The 21,512-nt window shown below is 38.4% G+C and overlaps 1 protein-coding gene across 1 annotated transcript in view; it reads left to right on the plus strand.

The window, feature by feature from the left end:
• Window positions 1–21,512, plus strand: part of UBAC2 (UBA domain containing 2) — a 250,542-nt gene that overhangs the window by 22,244 nt on the left and 206,786 nt on the right. Inside the window, exon 2 of the mRNA XM_045821244.1 lies at window positions 18,217–18,341. Coding sequence (XP_045677200.1) covers window positions 18,217–18,341 — 125 coding nt within the window. The remainder of the gene's footprint in view (window positions 1–18,216; window positions 18,342–21,512) is intronic.

Here is a 21,512-nt window from a genome sequence, read left to right on the forward strand (position 1 = left end):
TATTCAATTGTGTCGATATATCATATTTTTTTACTCATCTGTTGATGGATATTTGGGTTGTTTCCACTTTTTGGCTATTATGATAATGCTGCTGTGAATTATCAGGTGTTTGTTTGAACATCTGTTTTATAGTTTTTTTGGGTATACAACTAGGCTTTGCTGGGTCATGTGGTAATTCTGTCTTTAGTTTTTTTGAGGAACCAAAAAGATATATGTGAAGTGCTAAAAATAATAGTGAAAACCTCTTAAGAATGGACCATGATACAAGGATGTCATATTTCCTTCTTCTATATTATAAAAACGTTTTGCTTTAGAATAAGGTACAATTGGTTCAAACCTCAGCCCTCATAGTAACTAACAATGAGCTTGGGCAAATTATTTAACCACTCTTAGCCTTTTTTTCCCCCTACCTAGAATATGCAGATTGCTGGTTCAGGGTTATTGTAAGTATTCACTGAGATGGTATTATGCAGAAAGTGCTTTTTTAGCACAGGACATGGCTTAAAGTAATCAACATATACTGTAATAATTATTTTAGGATAATACACAATCACCAAAGCTTGATGGTTATTCATTGCCACAGAGATGGCTGTCTACTTCTATCATACCCAAGAGGAGAATGACTCAAAAGGAAACATGTTAAATTTTGGTGTTTTATGTTATCTTTGCCATAGATGTTTTGCATTTTTACTTTAATGTACGGTCTGTTATTGTAAAAAATGTAATATCCCTATTTTCTAAGGTAGAAGGACCTGATTCAAACAAATGACTTTTTCTTAACCTCTCATTTGATCTCTGCTTGGGTTCTACCTGTATGAACCACTTCCTGGTTCCACTCACAGGCCAGAAGATTGCTAGTGACTTGCCTTATTTCAGTGCATGAGGATTTAGTGAAACTTTTTACTAAGTTAGTAACTAATTAACCAAAAATTTTTAAAATTTTTATAGAAGATTTTTACAAAAATTAAAATCTTTCATGAACAGATCATTCAGAAATTATTAGTTAATATTTTGTTAAATGTGTAAAAAAACCTAAGAATTTATGCGCTGTTCTTTAAAAAGTATTATGTAACATTATATCTACTTATTTACTACATCAGTTTTTAACTGGTGTACTGCAAGAATTTTTAAAACATGTGACACTTGACTGTTTATAGTCAGGGTCATTGACCTCTTTTCTTTTAGATTGTCAAATGAAGAAATTACAAGAGCCAGCATAACAATAGCCATCAAAATTATACTTATTTTTGTCAGATAGGCAAAAAATACATTTTTTGATGTGCTGCAAAATTTTAGTAATTAGTCCTGGCTGGTATGGCTCAGTGGATTGAGCCTAGCCTGTAAACCAAAAGGTCGCTGGTTCAATTCCCAGTCAGGGCACATGCCTGAGTTGCAGGCTGGGTCCTCATTTGGGGACATGCACATGCAAGAGGGAACTGATAGATTTATCTCTCCTTCTCATTCTCCCTTCCCCTCTCTCAAAAAGTAAATAAATAAATGCGGGCTGCGAACCAAAGTGTGCGCAGGTTCGATTCCCAGTCAGGGTACATGCCTGGGTTGCAGGCCATAACCCCCATCAACCGCACATTGATGTTTCTCTCTCTCTCTCTCTTTCTCCGTCCCTTCCCTCTCTAAAAAGAAATAAATAAAATCTTTAAAAAAAAGTAACTAAATAAAATCTTTTAAAAATATTTTAGTAATTAGTTTATGTGTGCCATGAGATGAAAAAGGTTGAAAATCACTGGTTTACTAGAATACTTAATTATATATTAGAAATATTTTGCACTTACTATTTAGGAATGTCTTTCAAAGGCATGAAATATATTTCTACAAACTACTTCTTAAAATTGCATCTTTTATGGATTAAACATAATTTACCTATTTTCCTATTGGACAGTCATGTTTTTTCTGATCTTTTTCTTATCATAAATAATGCTATGGTGAGTATCTCTGTGGCAAAAATTTTATGCACATCCATGATAATTACTTTGGTCTGAATTCCTAGATGTATATATTTTTTGAGTAGAGGGTTTGTATTTATATTTTTAAACTTTTGATTAGTTCAGCCTTTAATAAATACCACTCTGTGTAGCACCCTCCTAAGACCACATAATTACATTTATTCTTCTATCCCCACTCACTGTTACATTTATTTTTGTTGCACAGAGCACCACTTTGATTTCTGTTATGCTGTTTGTGATTATATATGTCTTTTACCCAAAATCCACCATACAGGTGAAAATCGCTTTACACCATGGAGATCTATGGCAGTGCAGCATAAGAAACAGTTTTATGCATGGTCAGATTTTCAGGGTTTGAAGTTGGTTCTGCCTTTTTCTTACCATTATTTTATATAGCATTTTGGTGTGCTCAGCCTCACCTTTTATTCCATCTATTTCTACAGTCTTGTTTGATATAAACTGGTCTGGTTTGGTAAAGCTTATATCTCTGTTCCTCCCATTGGACTTATTTTGTGTGGCCAATCTAGATAATTGAGGGATGATGGATCAAATTGCTTTCCTGTTTCTTCCCAGGGTAGTAGTTTTGAGGATACATTTACAAGCCTCTCAGAAAATCCTGTGGGATCAAGCACTTGTCACAAGAAACATCTATCACTCTTAGCGGTGGCCAACTGATAATGAATCCTTGTATTGACTTTTCTGCTTTGTTGCACTCCCTGTTGCCTTCACTTCTGCTCCCTAGGATCACATTAAAAAATAAACTACTTGTCTCCAAGCCTGTGTTTCACCTTTTCATTTCAGTGGAACCCAGGCTAAGACGTTTTGTGATCATGGACATGTAACTTACTCTTTGATTTGCAGCTTTTTCATATGTATAAATTTGGAGAGGTAGTGTGTATCTCATGTCATTTATTTGTTCACCAAACACTTATTAAAACACTACTATGTGCCAGGTTCTGTTCTGGGTATGGGAATATAGCAGTGAGCAAGACAAAGAAGGACCCTATTTTCTGAGAGTTTACATTATGATGAGGGAGATAGACAAAAAAGTTAACAGAATAATTTCAAGTAGTGAAAAATGCTTTGAAATAAAGCATCATCAGTGCTCCAGAGCAGTAGTGATGAAGAAAGCCACTCTCAGATGCTATTAGAAATGCAGGCTGAATGATCAGGATAAGCTGGATGTGGGAAGAACATTGGGTAGAGTGAGTAGCAGGTGTAAAGGCCCTAAGGTGTGTCAGGAGCAAGGTAGTACATTTAAAGTGTTGTGTATAATATTTTGCATTTGGAAAGTAAATGATGGTTACTATTAATAAAATTAGATCAAAGGAGTAGCCTATCATTGAGTACACCATAAGTGTCTAATTTTGTCTCATGAATTGGCAAAAATTGGCTTCACAGAATAAGCAGATAATTATGCAGGGTGTGAATAGGGTTACACAGTACATTTTTCTTTATATGGTGAATTACATTGCTTTGCATTTTCAATATAAACCTTCCTTGGTGGTGATGTATTATCCATTTTACGTATACCTCAATTCAATTTGCTAATATTTTGTTGAGGAATTTGCATCTGTGTTCCTAAGAGATATTGGTGTGTTGTTTTCTTATAATGTCTTTGTCTGGTTTTGGCATCAGTGTAACGTTGGTATCATAAAATGAGTTGAAAAGTGTTCTCTCCTTTTCTATGTGGTGGGAGAGTTTGTGTACAATTGATATTCTTTTTCTCTTAAATGATTGGTAGAATTCTTCAAGGGAAGCCATTAGGCCTGGAGTTTTCTTTGTTGGAAAGAATTTTAACTATGAGTTCAATTTTTTCATTTCTATAGGGTTATTCAAGTTATCTATTTTTTTTGAGTGAACTTTAGTAGATTGTATGTTTTTACTGATCATTTGCTAGAGATGTATTCATATTACTGATCCTCTCAGAGGACCAGCTTTTAGTTTCATTGATTTTTCTCTATTATGTTTTGCTTTTCTATTTCATTGATTTCTGCTTTGATCTCACTTTGTTTCATCTGCTTCCTTAGGGTTAAATTTCCCCTTTCTTCCTACTTTTTAAGCTTGTAGCCTATCTCATTATTTGAGACCATTTTTTCCGATGTAAGTACTTAATGCCATAAATTCCCTCTAAGCACTGCTTTATTTGCAGCCTACAAATTTTGATTGGTTTTACTTTCCCTTGTGATTCCCTCTTTGACCCTGGATATTAAATAATATGTTGTTTAGTTTTGAGGTATCTGGGGAATTTTTCTTTTCTTTGTATTTTACTGACTATGCTATTACAGTTGTCCCATTTTTTCTCCCCTTTATCCCTCCCCACCCTTCACTGCCCCTCCCTCAAGCCCCACCTTAGTTCATGCCCATGGGTCGTACATGTAAATTCTTTGGCTTCTCCATTTCCTTTACTATTCTGAACCTCCCTGTCTAGTTTGTGCCTACCAATTATGCTTCTTATTCCCTGTACCTTTTACACCCATTCTGCCCTGCCCTCCAATAACCTTCCATGTGATTGCCATTTTTGTAATTCTGTTCCTGTTCCAGTTGTTTGCTTAGGTTGCTTATTTATTTATTTATTTATTTATTTTTAGGTTCAGTTGTTGATAGTTGTGAGTCTGTTGTCATTTTGCTGTTCATAGTTTTGATTTTCTTTTTCTTAGATAAGTCCCTTTAACATTTCATATAATAAGGGCTTGGTGATGATGAACTTCTTGGACTTGAATTTATCTGGGAAGCACTTTATCTGCCCTTCCATTCTAAATGATAGCTTTGCTGTATGGAGTAATCTTGGATGTAGATTTTTGCCTTTCATGACTCTGAATACTTCTTTCCAGCCCCTTCTTGCCTGCAAGGTTTCTCTTGAGAAATCAGCTTGTAGTCTTATGGGCACTCCTCTGTAGGTAACTGTCTTCTTTTCTCTCACTGCTTTTAAGATTCTCTCTTTATCTTTAATCTTGGGTAAGTTAATGATGATGTGCCTTGGTGTGTTCCTCTTGGGGTCCAACTTCTTTGGGACTCTCTGAGCTTCCTGGACTTCCTGGAAGTCTATTTCCTGCCAGATTGGGGAAGTTTTCCTTCATTATTTGTTCAAATAAGTTTTCAATTTTTTGTTCTCATTCTTCTCCTCCTGGCACCCCTATAATTCGGATATTGGAACATTTTAAGTTGTCCCAGAGGTTCTTAAGTCTCTCTTCATTTTTTTGAATTCTTGTTTCTTCATTCTGTTCCAGTTGGATGTTTATTTCTTCCTTTTGTTACAAATCATTGCTTTGAGTCCTGGTTTCCTTCCTGTCACTGTTGATTCCCTGAATGTTTTGCTTTATTTCATTTTGGGTATTTTTCATTTGTTTTTTCATTTTTCAACCAAGCTCAGTCAGGTCTGTGAGCATTTTGATTCCCAGGGTTTTAAATTCTCCATCAGATAGATTGGCTATCTCCTCATTGCTTAGCTCTCTTTCTGAATTTTTGTTCTGTTCTTTCATTTGGGCCCTATTTCTTTGTCTCAGGGTTCCTGTTAAGTTGTAAGGGGGCAGGGCCTTAGGTATTCACCCAGGCAGGGCAACCCTCCTTCCTTGCAGTGTGGTACTGTCTGTGGGGCAGGGGCCAGAGAGGGAACAGTGCAACTCCCTTGCTCATCTTTAGCCCCACTTTCCAATGAGACTGGGAGCAACTGTAGCACTGTAGCAACTGCCGTAGTCCACGGTCAGCTCTGAGTCTCAGTTTCCCATTCAGCCAGCCCTGCCTGCATGGTCCGCGCCACCTTGCTGTAGGTTTTTTCCATCTGCCACCTTTACTGGTCTGGTTGTTCTGGTTGACTGCTTTCTTTCTTTCTTTTTTTTTTTTAAAGATTTTATTTACTCTATTTTTTATTTTTTGAGAGGAGAAAGGAAAGGGAAAGAGAAAGAGAGAAACATCAATGTGTGGTTGCTTCTCACATGCCCCCCACTGGGACCTGGCCTGCAACCCAGACATGTGCCCTAGACTGAAAATCAAACCAGCGACCCTTTGATTCACAGGCCAGCACTCAACCATTCAGCCACATCAGCCAGGGCGGCATTGGGCAATCTTAAGCTGACAGCAAAGTAAAGCTGGAAGGACCTTAAAGATCATGCACCCCAAACCCAGATTTTTAAACATGAGGCAACCAAGGCTCAGAGAGAAGGGCATTGTTGACTGACCTGGAGGTAGACTCAAGAATTCTGATAGCAAGTAATGGCTGGGAGTGGGCTCTGGAGTTCGAGGGTACTGGAGTCCAAATTCTGCACTACACAATTGACTAGCTCTACAGCCATGGATAAATTACATAACTGCTTGGTGCGTCAGCTCCCTTATCTGTAAAATGATCATTTTATTCCTTACCTCATAGCATACTCACAAACTATTACAAAGTGGGCCTGGGCTGGTGTGGCTCAGTTGGGTGAAGCGTCGTCCATACACCAAAATGTGATGTTGTGGGTTCGATCACCGGTTGGGCAGCCTCTCTCCCATTGATGTTTCTCTCCCTCTTTTCTTTCTTTTTGTTTAAAATTTCATCTTAATCTTTGTTCAAATACAGTTTTCTCCCCTCTACTCCCAGTCCAGTCCCCCCACCCCTCCCCACCTCCCTCCCACTACCACCCTCCCCCCAGTTTTTGACCATGTGTCCTTTAAGTTTGTTCCAGTGAACCCTTCCCAATGTCCCCTGAAATTCCCTCTACTCTCCTTTGTGGTCACTGTTAGCCTGTCCTCTATTTCAGTGTCTTTAGTTACATTTTGCTTGCTTCTTTGTTTTGTTGTTTAGGTTCCTGTTAAAGGTGAGATCATATGGTATTTGTCTTTCACTGCCTGGCTTGTTTCGCTTAGCATAATGCTCTCCAGCTCCATCCATGCTGCTGTAAAGGGTAGGAGCTCCTTCTTTCTTTCTGCTGCATAGAATTCCATTGTGTAGATGTACCATAGTTTTTTGATCCATTCATTTACTGATGGGCATCTTGGTTGCTTCCAGCATCTAGCTATTGTAAATTGTGCTGCTATGAACATTGGGATGCACAAGTTCTTTTGGATTGGTGTTTTGGTGTTCTTAGGATAGAGTCCCAGCAGTGGAATTGCTGGGTCAAAAGGCAGATCCATTTTTAGTTTTCTGAGGAAGTTCCATACTGCTTTCCATAGTGGTTGTACCAGTCTGCAGTCCCACCAACAGTGCACTAGGGACCCCTTTTCTCCACAACCTCTCCAACACTTGTTGTTTGTTGCTTTGTTTATGATGGCCATTCTGACTGGTGTGAAGTGGTATCTCATTGTGGTTTTAATTTGCATCTCTCTGCTAGCTAGCGATATTGAACATCGTTTCATGTGTCTTTGGATTTTCTGTATGTTCTCCTTGGAGAAGTGTCTGTTCAAGTCCTTTGCCCACTTTTTAATTGGATTCCTTGTCTTCTTAGAGTGCAGTCGTGTAAGTTCTTTATATATTTTGGAGATTAAACCCTTGTCTGAGATATCATTGGCAAATATGTTTTCCCATACAGTTGGTTCTCTTTTAATTTTGATACTGTTTTCTTTAGCTGTGCAGAAGCTTTTAATTTTGATGAGGTCCCATTTGTTTATTCTTTCCTTTATGTCCCTTCCTCTAGGGGACAAGTCAGTAAAAATGTTTCTTCGTGAAATATCTGAGATTTTCCTTCCTACGTTCTCCTCTAGGACTTTAATGGTGTCACATTTTATATTTAAGTCTTTTATCCACCTTGAATTTATTTTTGTATATGGTGTAAGTTGGTGTTCAAGTTTCATTTTTTTTGCACGTGGCTATCCAGTTCTCCCTACACCATTTGTTGAAGAGGCTATTTTTACTCCATTTTATGTTGCTGCCTCCTTTGTCAAATATTAATTGACCATAGAGACTTGGGTTTATTTCTGGGCTTTCTGTTCTGTTCCATTGGTCTATGTGCCTGTTTTTATGCCAGTACCAGGCTGTTTTGATTACAGTGGCCTTGTAGTATAGTTTAGTGTCAGGTATTGTAATCTCTCCTACTTTGCTCTTCTTTCTCAAAATTGCAGCAGCTATTCGGGGTCGTTTATGATTCCATATAAATTTTTGAAGTGTTTGTTCTATGTCTGTGAACTAAGCCATTGGTACTTTAATAGGAATTGAATTGAATGTGTAAATTGCTTTGGGTAGTATGGACATTTTGATAATATTAATTCTTCCAATCCATTAACACGGTATGTGTTTCCATTTGTTTGTGTCTTCCTTTATTTCTTTCCTGAGTGTGATATAGTTTTCTGAATACAGGTCTTTTACCTCTTTGGTTAGGTTTATTCCTAGATATTTTATTTTTCTTTTTGCTATTTCAAATGGGATTTTTTCTTTGATCTCTGCTTCTGCTGTTTCATTGTTGGTGTACAGAAATGCCTTTGATTTCTGGATATTGACTTTGTATCCCGCTGTTTTTCCAAATTCATTTATTAGGTCAAGCAGTTTTTTGGTGGAGTCTATAGGATTTTCTATGTATACTATCATGTCATCTGCGAACAGTGACAGTTTTGTATCCTCCTTTCCAATTTGGATGCCTTTTATTTCTTTTTCTTGTCTGATCGCTGTGGCTAAAACTTCCAGTACTATATTGAATAGAAGTGGTGAAAGTGGACAGCCTTGTCTTGTTCCTGATCTTAGTGGAAAAGATTTTAGTTTTTGCCCATTGAGAATGATGTTGGCTGTAGATCTCTCATATATGGCCTTTATTATATTGAGGAATGCTCCCTCTATTCCCACTTTGCTGAGTGTTTTTATCATGAATGGGTGCTGTACCTCATCAAATGCTTTTTCTGCATCAGTTGATATGATCATGTGGTTTTTGTCTTTACTTTTGTTTATGTGATGTATTACATTTACTGATTTGCGAATATTGAACCATCCTTGCATCCCTGGGATGAATCCCACTTGGTCATGGTGTATGATCTTTTTAATGTACTGTTTGATGCGGTTTCCAGTATTTTGTTGAGGATTTTAGCGTCAATGTTCATCAGTGATATTGGCCTGAAGTTTTTTTCTTTGTTGTGTCTTTATCTGGTTTTGGAATTAGGATGATGTTGGCCTCATAAAAAGAGTTTGGGAAACTCCCATCTTTTTGGATTTTTTGGAATAGTCTGTGAAGGATAGGGGTTAGCTCTTCCTTAAATGCTTGGTAGAATTCTCCTGTGAAACCATCTGGTCCCGGGCTTTTGTGTGTTGGGAGTTTTTTGATTACTGCTTCATTTCTTTTGTTGTTATTGGTCTGTTCAGACTTTCTGCTTCTTTTTCATTGAGTTTTGGAAGATTATATTTTTCTAGAAATTTGTCCATTTCACCTAGGTTTTCAAATGTCTTGGCATACAGTTCTTTGTAGTAATTTCTTACAATCCTTTGTATTTCTGTGGTATCTGTTGTAATTTCTCCTCTTCCATTTCTGATTGTGTTTATTTGGGTCTTCTCTCTTTTTTTCTTGATGAGTCTGCTTAAAGACTTGTCGATGTTGTTTATCTTTTCAAAGAACCAGCTCTTGGATTCATTGATCCTTAGAATTGTGCTTTTAGTCTCTATGTCATTTAATTCTGCTCTGATCTTGGTTATTTCCTTCCTTCTGCTTGCTCTGGGCTGTCTTTGTTGTTGTTCCTCAAGTTCTTGTAGATGTAGGGTTAGGTTGTTTGTTTGGAATGTTTCTAACTTTTTTAGCTGGGCCTGTATCGCTATGTACTTCCCTCTCAGGTCTGCCTTGGCTGTGTCCCATAAGTTTTGGGTGGTTGCGAGTTCGTTTTCATTTGTTTCCAGAAACCTTTTGATTACTTCCCTAATATCATTCTTGACCCATTCATTGTTTAATAGCATGCTATTCAATCTCCATGATTTTGAGTGTTTTGGGATTTTTTCCCTGTTGTTGGTTTCTAGCTTCAGTCCCTTGTGGTCCGAGAAAATGCTTGGTATGATTTCAATTTTCTTGGAATTCTTGAGGCTTATTTTGTGTCCTGTCATGTGGTCTGTCTTTGAAAATGTTCTGTGTACATTTGAAAAGAATGTATATTTAGCTTCTTTTGGATGGAGGGCTCTGTATACATCAGTAAAGTCTATTTCATCAAGGGTATTGTTCAATGCCACAATATCTTTGTTGATATTTTGTTTGGAAGATCTGTCCATTTTTGATAGTGGGGTGTTAAAATCCCCCCCAATAATTGTGTTGCTGTCAATATCTTTCTTGAAGTCCTCTAAGATTTTCTTTATGTATTTTGGTGCTCCTATGTTGGGTGCATATGTATTTACAATATTTATGTCTTCTTGGTGGATTCTTCCCTTGAGTATTATGAAGTGACCTTCTGGGTCTCTCTTTATGGACCTTTTTTGGAAGTCTATTTTGTCTGATATGAGTATTGCTACCGTGGCTTTTTTTTTCCTGTCCATTTGTTTGGAAGATTTGTTTCCAGCCCTTCACTTTCAGCCTGTGTAGGTCTTTTATCCTGAGGTGGGTCTCCTGTAGACAGCATATATGTGGGTCATTTTTTCTTATCCATTCAACTATTCTATGTCTTTTGATGGGAGCATTTAATCCATTTACGTTTAAGGTTATTATTGATAGGTACTTATTCTTTGTCTTTTATGTACGTGTGTTCCTCTCTCTCTCTGTTTTCCCTCCCTTCCTTAAAGCAGTCCCTTTAGAATCTCTTGCAGAGCTGGTTTGGTGGAGGTGTATTCTTTTAGACTTCTTTTGTCTGGGGTCTATTTAGTCTATTTAGTCAATAGAGTAAATAGACTTCTTTTTGGCCTTCTATCTTGATTGAGAGCCTTGCTTGATAAAGTAGCGTTGGTTGCAGACCTCTGGTTCTCATTACCTGGAGTATTTCTTGCCATTCTCTTCTGGCTTGAAGTGTTTCCATTGAGAAGTCAGCTGTTAGCCTTATTGGGGCTCCCTTGTATGTTACTTCCTTTTTCTCCCTTGCTGCCTTTAAGATTCTCTCTTTGTCTTGGAATTTTGCCATTTTAATTATGATGTGTCTTGAGGTGGGCCTCTTTGGGTTCCTCTTGATTGGTACTCTCTGTGTTTCCTGAATTTGTGTGACTTTTTCTCTCATCAAATTAGGGAAGTTCTCCTTCATTACCCTTTCGACTAGGTTTTCGATCCCTTGTTGTTATTTTTCTCCTTCTGGTATCCCTATTATACGGATATTATTACATTTCATATTGTCTTGCATTTCTCTTAATCCCTCTTCATTCATCTGAGTCTCTTTTCCTTTTCTTGCTCTTTGTGGGTGTTGTTTTCTACTTTGTCCTCTAGCTCGCTAATCTGATCTGCTTCATCGATCCTGCTTTTCATTCCTTCTACTGTGTTCTTCAGTTCAGAGATTGTATTCTTCATTTCCTCTTGGCCTTTGTTGAGAGTTTCTATTTCCTTTTTCATGTTTATATAGTTTGCAGTGAGATTGATGTAGTTTCCCTCTAATTTCTGATAGCTCATTGTGAGTTCATTGAACTTCCTGATAATCATTGTTTGGAACTCAGTATCTGATAGTTGAGTTGCCTCTATTTCATTTAGCATTTTTCCTGAGGCTTCCTCGTTTCCATTCAGTTGGGGGTTGTTTCTTTGTTTTCTCATTGTTCGTGGGTTTCTTCTTGTTAGCCTCTGTTTCTTAAATTGATCTGTTCTGGTTCCCTGCAATTATGGTGTGAACTTTTGTGGTAGAATACTTGTGGGATTCAATGGTGCAATCTCCTTCGTGTATCCTGGTGTTCACAGCTTCCCCCTACTCTTTTTTTTTTTTTTTTTGTGATCAGTTGGAGGAGTAAGGTGAAATGGTCTAAGACAGCAAGGCAGTGTACTATGATGTTTACCTTAGCAGCCAGTAGAGAAGAGATGGGTTATCCTTTGGCTCCTTATAGTGTTAACCGTCATCCTCCACCCCACTATCCACGTTTTAGAAAGGATGGAAAGAGGGTAAGACTCTTATTGGGGATGAGAGGATTGATAGTTATATCTAGAAGGCTGTGAGGCTGTGGGAGGTCAGATTCTAAGGTAGGGTTGGATTAAAGATTAGTATATAGGAGTAGTGTGTAAAAGAATAGAGAGAACCCCCACAATAGTATAGTTCAGGAAATTGCAAAGTGGGCTGAGATCAGGTAGGGGTATTGAGTAGCATTTACAATTGTAAGGACTAGGTCTTATTAACAGTAATAGTAAAGTGACAGTCTTGTGGCAGAATTGATGAGATCTAGATAACAAAAATAAAGAGTATAGAACTTTGAGAGGTGTATTAATGGAACACAGATGAAGGATAGTAAATTATCAACACACTGTGACTGAGATACCAGGGGGAACCTATCAAACGACAGTATAACCAACCAGGCAAAGAAGATTATATGAAAAGAGAAAGAATACCAAAATAGTGTTAAAATAAAAAATGTTGGAAAGATGAGAAAAAGAAAATAGAAATTTACAGTAACTTGCAAGATAAAAAAAAAAGGAAAGAAAAGCAGAAGATGGAGTGCAGGAGAGATAAATTTGGATTGGAAAGAATATTATTAGGATGAATGGAAGAGAAACATAAGGGATTGCGATATACAAAAATAGTAAGAATTGAAAAATAAAATGCCACTTAAAACACAAGATAAAATCAATCATCCAACAACAGCCACAAAAACCAAACCAAACCAAACCAAACCAAACAAAATAAAAACAAAAAAACCTCTTGGTTTCTAACTGGCCAGACCAGTTTTTCAGATCTTGCTGGCTGCAGCTGGCCGAGGGACTTTTGAAATGCTTCTCTCTCTTCCCAGCCAGATCTCAGCAAGCCGCTCAGGAACCCTGGAGCACACTCGCTCTCCGGAGCTCACTGCCGCGTTCTTCTGGACTCCGGGGTCCCTGCAGGGTTCCAGCTCCAGGATCTCAGGAGGCACCTGCAATGTTTTGGGATTCACTGTGCCCTCCCTGGGAGTCGTAAAAGGGCACACCCCTCCACCGAAATTCGGGCTATAGGAAGGCACTAAGTGCCTGTCCCTTCCGGGATCACAGCGCGCAAGTCAAGATTCCCGATGGGGGGCGTACTTTCCCAGATCAGAACTGTTGGCTCCCGAGACCTGAAAACACCCCAACCCCTCCCGGCTCTGTGTCCTCCACTGATCCGCAGTTCCACCGGGCTAGGGGTGCAGTCGCTCTTCCAGGCTGCTCCTGGTCATGCCAGCTGGAGGCCCTTATTTCTCCCATGTCTGTGGGTGGGTGTTCATAGTCCCTGGGCGATTCCCTCCCAGTCCAACTGGCCAATCTGTGCCTTCAAGCAACAAACTCTCCCCTGGAGTTGCTCAACCCCCGTATCCAGGGGAGGGAGCAGCGACTCCCCTCTCCCGGGAGTCCCAAGGCAGACCTGGGAGCACCAGGCCTGGGGACTGCACACCCCTAGTCCTCACGCTGATCCCTAGGTCCCTTTTGTCTTGAAGCAGTCTCCTTACTGTCTGGTTTTTCAATGATCGCAATAATTTTTGATGTCCTGCTTTCAAAAGTGATTCGGTAACCTAGTCCACTTGCTCTGCTTCTCCACCGAACCAAGTTTCCCTCCTCTTCACAGAAGCCGAGAAACACTCTGCCTAGAGCAAAGCTGCCATCTTCCCCTGACTGTTTTCTTTCACACCTTGGTTGTCCGAGGTCCATGCAGTTGGATTTTTCTGGCAGTTCTGGTTGTTAATTGATTTTAGATTGGTTGTTATCCTCATTTTGGTTGTGTGAGGAAGCAAAGGGTTTCTTCCTACCATCTTGGCTGGAACCACCACAGATTTCTATAGCCAGAGTTTTTGAGGCTTTATTTCCCTGTGCCGTAACCCTGGATTGTGCGGTCTCTCTCACTCCCAAGTTGTTCCTCCCAGCTTATGTGCACGCAAATGTAGGATATCCTGGTCTGCAAGCTGCTCTCTGGTCCACCCCTGCCTGTGAGCTGCCACTTTGTTTTGGGTCCTTGCTGCCCCAGCTTCCTGTTTCTGCCCAACCTATCAGTCTGGATGAATGTTTTTTTAACTCCTTGGTTGTCTGACTTCCATATAGTTTGATTTTCTGGCAGTTCTGGTTGTTTTTTGTTTTTAAATTGCTTGTTTTTCTTTTGGTTGTGCAAGGAAGCGAAGCATATCTATCTATATCTGCATCTTGGCTAGAACTATTTGGGGAATTTTTCATCCATCTTTTTGTTGTTGATTTCTAGTTTAATGTTGTTGTAGCCAGGGACGTATTTTGTATGATTTTAACTTTTTAAAATTTACTGAAGTGTGTTTTATGGCTTAGAATATAGTCTACTATGGCGAATGTTCCATAAGCACCTGAAAAACTGTGTAATTTGCAATTGCTGAATGGAGTGCTCTATAAAAGTCAATCAGGTCAAATTGATTGATATTGTTTTTTCAAGTCTTCTGTATTCTTACTGATTGCCATGAAAACATATCACAGATGGGATGGCTTAAACAACAGAAATTTATTTTCTCACAAGTCTGGAGCCTGGAAATTCAAGGTCAAGGTGTTGGCAAGTTTGTTTTATCCCTTCTCTCCTGTTGTAGACAGCCATTTTCCCCCTGTGTATTTTCATGGTCTTTCCTCTTTATGTGTGGATTAGGGCCCCACTTTTATTAATCTCATTTAACCTTGATTACCTCTTAAATGACTTATCTCCAAATATAGTCATATTGGAGGTTGATGCTTCAGTGTATGAATTTTGGTGGTGACACAATTCAGTCTACAACACTAATTTTCTATTTAACTTATATCATTGATTACTGGAAGAGGAGTGCTAAAGTCTCTGACTATATTGTGGGTTTATGTATTTCTTTTTTCAGTTCTATCAATTTGCAGTAGATTTTTGGGATCTGATTTTTGCTCATCTGAAGAAGTACTTAATGGTAGAGTTATCCAATTTAAGTTATCAGACCTATATTTTGGGGAGTTGTTTAGCCCTGGACAGAATTAAAATATATAAATTGGGCCAGTTATTAATTCAGTAAGAATTTTATTTATTTTCAGTCTTAGTTTTTAATTACTGTAAAATATACATAACAAATTTTACCATCTTAACTATTTGTAAGTGTATCATTTAGTGGTATTAAGTACATTCACATTGTTATGCATCTACTTTCAGAATTCTTTTCATCTTGCGATACTGAAACTTTTACCAGTTAAACAATTCCTCATTCTTCTCTCCCCTAGCCCCTGGCAACCACCATTCTACTTCCTTTCTCTATGAATTTGACTACTTAAGTACGTCATAAAGCGTACTCCTGCAGTATTTATCCGTGTGTGTCTGGCTTATTTCCCTCAGCATAATGTTCAAAAGATGTAATCACATAGCATGTGTCAGAATTAACTTCCTTTTTAAAAGTGAATAGATACAAAGGGAGGGATTTTAAAAACCAGAATTTTCTTTTGGAGGTCAGGCCCATCTTAGTAACTGGCAACAGTTATTCCAGTTGCTTGACAAAAAACTATAGAGTCATCCTTGACTTTTCCATTTGTTCATAGTCTATACCTAGTCAGCCAGCAGATCCTGCCTGCTGTACCTTCCAAACATCTCCCAACTCTGACCATCCGTACCTAAACCACTCTGGTCCAGGCCATCATCATGTCTTGCCTGGATTATCACTATAGCTGCCTTACTTGTCTCCCTTCTTCTATATTCACCTTCTAGTGATCTCTCCTCAATTTAGCAACCAAAGTAATCCTTTGAAAACATGGCTGTTCATGTGATACTTCTACTTAAACCCCTCAAAAGCATCCCATCATTCTCAGAGGAAATGTTCAAGTCCTTTTGAAGGCGTATGGGGCTCTACTGTATTTTCTCCCCCACCTCTTTACCTTATATCCTACCTGTCTGCCTTGTGCTAAAAGTTGCCTTGTAGCCTTACTACTTTTTTAATCATGTTGAGCATTTTCTTGTCTCAAAGCATTTGTATTTGCTATTTCTTCTGCCAGGAATACTGTTCCTGCAGATATCTGCCAGACCTTCTTCCTTAGGACTACACTCAAATTTCACATTATTAGAAGGGCCTTCTAACCAACCGTATGTAAAATAGCACTTCTCTTTTCTTCTAGTACTATGTTTTCCACTAAACCAGGATACGCTAACTTATGCTGAAATAGCAAAGAACTCCATATAGCAAGGGTTTGTTTCTCACTGATGGTATCCCTCCATTGCAAGTCACTTGGGAGGTCTGCTTCATACTATCTTTAACTCCAGGATCTGGCTGATAGTGTGGCCACCATCTTGAGCATTGGCAGAGGGAAATACCATTCACTGGCTCTTTGAGTATGTGCCTGGAGATAGTGTCTATCATATTGACTTGGTAAAAGTGATTTATGTGCCATACCTAAGTTCACTTAGGGATGGGGAATGGGTATATGTCAGTCCTATCATGTATCCTAAAAGAGACCGGGAAATCTATGGTGGGTGACATACCCACACTCTTTACCCCACTTAATTTTTCTATATTATTTATTTCCATCTGACACAATACATATTCACCTTGCTTTGTATATTTTCTTTTCTCTCCTGTCTAAACTGTAAGTACTACAAAAGGGGAGGGGGACTTTGTCTATCACTGCTGTACTCCAGGGCCTACGATAATGCATGGTCAAGAATAGCTTATTAATTTTAAAGAATGAATGAGAATACTCAAGCAAACCATTCATTTGGTGACATTTAAGCCAAGTTGGGAGTGTGGAGCAGGGAGGTTTGAGGAGAGGGGATGAGACGGTATGAGATAAGTTGGAGAGCAGACTTTCTAGAGAAAAGCAGTAGAACTACTGGTCAGCGGAGAGTCAGTTTGAGATTTGAGACTGTGTACCTACTGTAAAATCTGGTAGTTCAGCTATGTGATTTTTCCTAGTAATGTTGAGTTACTCAGGAGCTGGCCTGGAAGAGGCAGCTGTGAATGATGGAACCCATTTCACAAGGATAGTTGGAAGCCCAAGTTGAAGAAGGAAACATGATCCTAGTTGCTCCTACATCACCCCTGCTGCATCTTTGGTTCTGTCAGAATAATGGAGGAAGAGCTTGTCTTTACAAGAAGCCCATTCTCCTGGGGTGGGGTGATTGTGGTGATAGAAGCAGTTTTTCCTATAGTCATTTTTTATTTTGTTTACTTCTTATAACACTTTTGAGGTAGCTTATCTTCATTTTACAGGTGAGGAAAACTGAGGATTAAATTGCTTAAGGTAGAATTTAGGTTGGTTAAGTTCATAGCCATGGTGCTCTGCTATAGTTTTAAGGTACATTTATTGTTTCTCCTATACTTCTTGAGGCAGTGGGGAGCTCTGTTAACTTTCAGATTCTGTGGGGCCTTGATTGTGTCTCAGTCATGAAGACAGTTTATATCCACTTATGGTGATAATTTAGATGTTGCAGGTCCTTACCAGAGAGGAAACACTTGGGCTAGTTCAGTGACCACATTGCCACCTGTAATTAGTAAATTGACTCTCAGGGAATTTCTTGTGAAATCTGTAAAAGAGTCCCTAACATGAGCTGAGAATGTGTCCATCAATGATACTGTTCTATGGTCTTGCCTGTTGATGATCTGAACATTTCATAAGTGCAAGGTGGTATGCTAGACTTTATTGCCAGTTCAGGAATCTTTAATGTAGTAGGAGGTCAAAACAGGTACAAAACCCTGAATATTAAAGTAGTGCCTGGAAACAAGAGTACAGAGTGTGGGGGGAAAAGCCCCTTGGGCTAAAATGCTTTATTGAGACAGATGAAAGGAAGTAGAAATGAGCACTAATTTGAAGGGTGCATAATATTTAGAAAACGCTCTAAATGGAAAGCCAACCTGGGCTTCAGTCATATTTATGGTGGAAAATCTCAGTAAGCTACTATAGTCAGTAATGTTAGCACTTTTAACCACTTTAAAATTTTTTTTGTGTGTGTATATATATGTGAATTCTGCACATGCTAAAGAGCTAACTGGTCAATTTGATAGGACTGAAAATAGAACTTCTATTTCTTTTACATTTTGATGACCATTTTCTGAAAGGTATTTTATGGAAGTTACTGTCTATAAACTTGGTTTAGTCTAATAGGAGAATCAACTGACAGCAAAGCCCTTGCCAGTAAATTCCACTTGTTTTGCAAGTGTAGATGTTTTGAAATATATGTTAATGAGAACTAAATTCCAGAGTCTGTAAAGTTTGTCTTCTTTTTAATTTTTTAAAAAATGAATTCTCTTGTTTTTCACTCGTGGGTTTTTAAATCTTAGGAACAATCATTCTCAAAGTAATTTTCTTTTTCCCTCCAGACAAGGCACCTCTGTCTAAGAGCCTTTTACTGGTCCCCAGTTCCCTGTCTCTCTTGCTGGCCCTTCTGCCGCACTGTCAGAGGTTCTTTCTGTATGACCTCCAAGCAGTCAAGGATGACTTCCAGGTGAGCTCTGTTTCATTGGTCTTTGGGAAGAGAGAAGGCAGATTTTTCCCCTTGATTTGCCTTTTCTTTCTGCTCTTCTTAGTCCCTCAAAGCCTCTAAATTTGTAAGAAATACTAATACTACTTATTAATATTCTATTAACAAGTAAGTTCTCTAGTTTTATTTACTGATATCTTCAGCAAAGCAGATTATAATGAAGCAATTGCAGGACTCAGCACTATCTCTTTTCAGTTTCACTTTTTATGCTTGGAAATGCAATTTATAATTTAAGAGAATTAAAATGTTAAATCTGTTTATTAATGATTAGTATCATACTTAACATTTTCAAAAACCTGTATCAATTTGAATATTGATTGGATAATCTAAGCTCTTTCAGCTCTAACAGATTGTGAATCTATTAATTACTTTTACAGTAGTAGTTAATCCAAAGAGGAAATTTCTGTTGGGTTTTTGCTTCTTTGAGTTGGAGGGTTAGTGCAAACCTGCTACCTCTTTGCTAAATACTTAATTATCCATATTAAGTACAATAATCCATCATAACATACAAGTATACATTAATGATAAGTGAAATAGGGACAAGTATAGGATGGGATAGCCCTGGAGAGCCATAGCGATATGAATTTTCCATTTGATGTGAAAGAAAGGATGACAATTTATTAGCAGTAGAGGAAGAAGGGCATTTTACTTCTTGAAGCAATATAAAGTTTGGCCCTTAGGTGTACTGTATAGAAGACATGGTTGGAAACTAGTACAAGGTTAGACTAAATGAGGACAGGAGAGATAGCTGGTAAAGGTCATTATTTTGCAAGCGTGAAATCTCCCAAATTTTTACACTTAAGGCATGTCAACAGTGCAACAGTGGCATATAGGGGAAAACTGAAGTGACTGGCAACAAGGCAAGTGCTGGGAGACAGCTTCCTCCTTGGCAGAACTCCAGAGGCCAAGCAACAGCACTGTCCCCTCTCCAAGCCCTCCCTGACACAGAGCCCAGATCAGTGACACAGGTTGCCCTGTGTTGGTGATTACCAAAGGCTCTGCCACATACAACTTTTAGGTATGCTTTCCTACAATAGGCCACACTACTAAGACAGGGAGTCAAAGTAGCTCTACCTAATACATAGAAACACAGGGAGGATGCCAATAGAGGAGACAAATAAATATGGCCCAAATGAAAGAATAAAACTCCAGAAAAAAGAACTAAACAAAATGGAGCATATCACATGTAGAGTTCAAAACACTGGTTATCAGGATGCTCAAAGAAATTGGATACTGCAGCAGTATAAAAAAAAGACCCAGGCAGAAATGAGGTGAAATAAAGAAAAATCTACAGGGAACCAACAGTGGAGGGGATGAAGCCAGGATTCAAATCATTGATTTGGAACATAAGGAAGAAATAAACATTCAACTAGACCAGCAAGAAGAAAAAACAATTCTGAAAAACAAGGATAGGCTAAGTATCCTCTGGGACATCTCCAAACCTGCCAATATCTGAACCATACAGGTGCCAGAAGGGGAAAAGGAAGAGCAAGAAATTGAAAACTAATTTGAAAAAATAATGAACAAAAACTTCCCTAATTCGTTGAAGGAAATAGACATACAAGTCCAGGAAGCATAAAGAGTCCCAAACAAATTGGACCCAAAGAGCACCACACGAAGACACATCATAATTAAAATGCCTAATGTTAAAGATACAGAGAAAATCTTAAAAGCAGCAAGAGAAAGGCAGATAGTTACCTACAGAGGAGTTCCCATTAAGACTGTCAGATAATTTCTCAAAAGAAACTTTTGAGAGAGGCTAATGGTATTGGCAAGAAGTAGTCAAAGTGATGAAAACCAAGGACCTGCAACCTAGATAACTCTATCCAGCAAAGCTATCATTTAGAATTGAAGGACAGACAAAGTGCTTCCCAGACAAGATAAAATTAAAGGAGTTCATCATCACTAAGCCCTTATAATATGAAATATTAAAGGGAATTATACTAGAAAGAAAAAGATAAAAACTATGAACATTAAAATGGCAATAAATTTACAATGATCAACAATTGAATCTAAAAGACAAACTAAGCAAGGAAGCAGAACAGGAAGAGAATCATACATATGCCTGTCATTTGGAGGGTTATTAGCTGGGAGAGAGAAGAGGGAGAAACGGAGATAAGGGTCAGGGATTAAGAAGTACAAATTGGGGCCAACACGCTGCAGGGAAGGAATGCAGCAGGCAGAAAACTTGGAAAGAAAAGAGCTGTGATCCATCCCTTCCACTACAAAAGTGTGCCAAGACAAAAAAAAAATGGCTCAAATGGAAGAACAGATCAAAGCTCCAGAACAAATACAACTAAGCAATAAAGAGATAGCCAACTATTAAATGCACAGTTCAAAACAGTGGTAATCAGGATGCTCACAGAATTGGTTGAATATGGTCTCAAATTAGATGAAAAAATGAAGGCTATGCTAAGTGAAATGAAGGAAAATGCACAGGGGTCCAACAGTTACAGGAAGAAAACTGGAACTCAGATCAACGGTGTAGACCAGAAGGAAGAAAGGAACATCCAACCAGGAAAAAATGAAGAAACAAGAATTCAACAAATTGAGGAGAGGCTTAGGAACCTCCAGGACATCTTTAAATGTTCCAACATCCGAATCATAGGGGTGGTACCAGAAGGAGAAGAGGAAGAGCAAGAAATCAAAAATTTATTTGAACAAATAATGAAGGAGAACTTTCCCAACCTGACAAAGGAAAGAGACTTCCAGGAAGTCCAGGAAGCTCAGAGAGTCCTGAAGAAGTTGGACTCAAGGAGGAACACACCAAGGCACATCATAATTACATTAGCCAAGATGAAAGATAAGGAATCTTAAAAGCAGCAAGAGAGAAGGAGATAGTTACCTACAAAGGAGTTCCCATAAGACTGTCAGCTGATTTCTCAAAAAAGACCTTACAGGCAAGAAGGGGCTGGAAAGAAGTATTCAAAGTCACGAAAGGCAAGAACCTACATCCAAGATTACTCTATCCAGCAAAACTTTCATTTAGAATGGAAGGGCAGATAAAGTGCTTCTCAGACAAGTTCAAACAGTTCATTGTCACCAAGTCCTTATTGCATATTATGTGAAATGTTAAAGGGATTTATCTAAGAAAAAAAGATTAAAAATATGGACAGTAAAATGACAACAAACTCA

This window comes from Phyllostomus hastatus, unplaced genomic scaffold (genome assembly GCF_019186645.2).
Source record: "Phyllostomus hastatus isolate PE091 unplaced genomic scaffold, TTU_PhHast_1.1 phas_scaffold_46, whole genome shotgun sequence".
Lineage (NCBI taxonomy): Eukaryota > Metazoa > Chordata > Mammalia > Chiroptera > Phyllostomidae > Phyllostomus > Phyllostomus hastatus.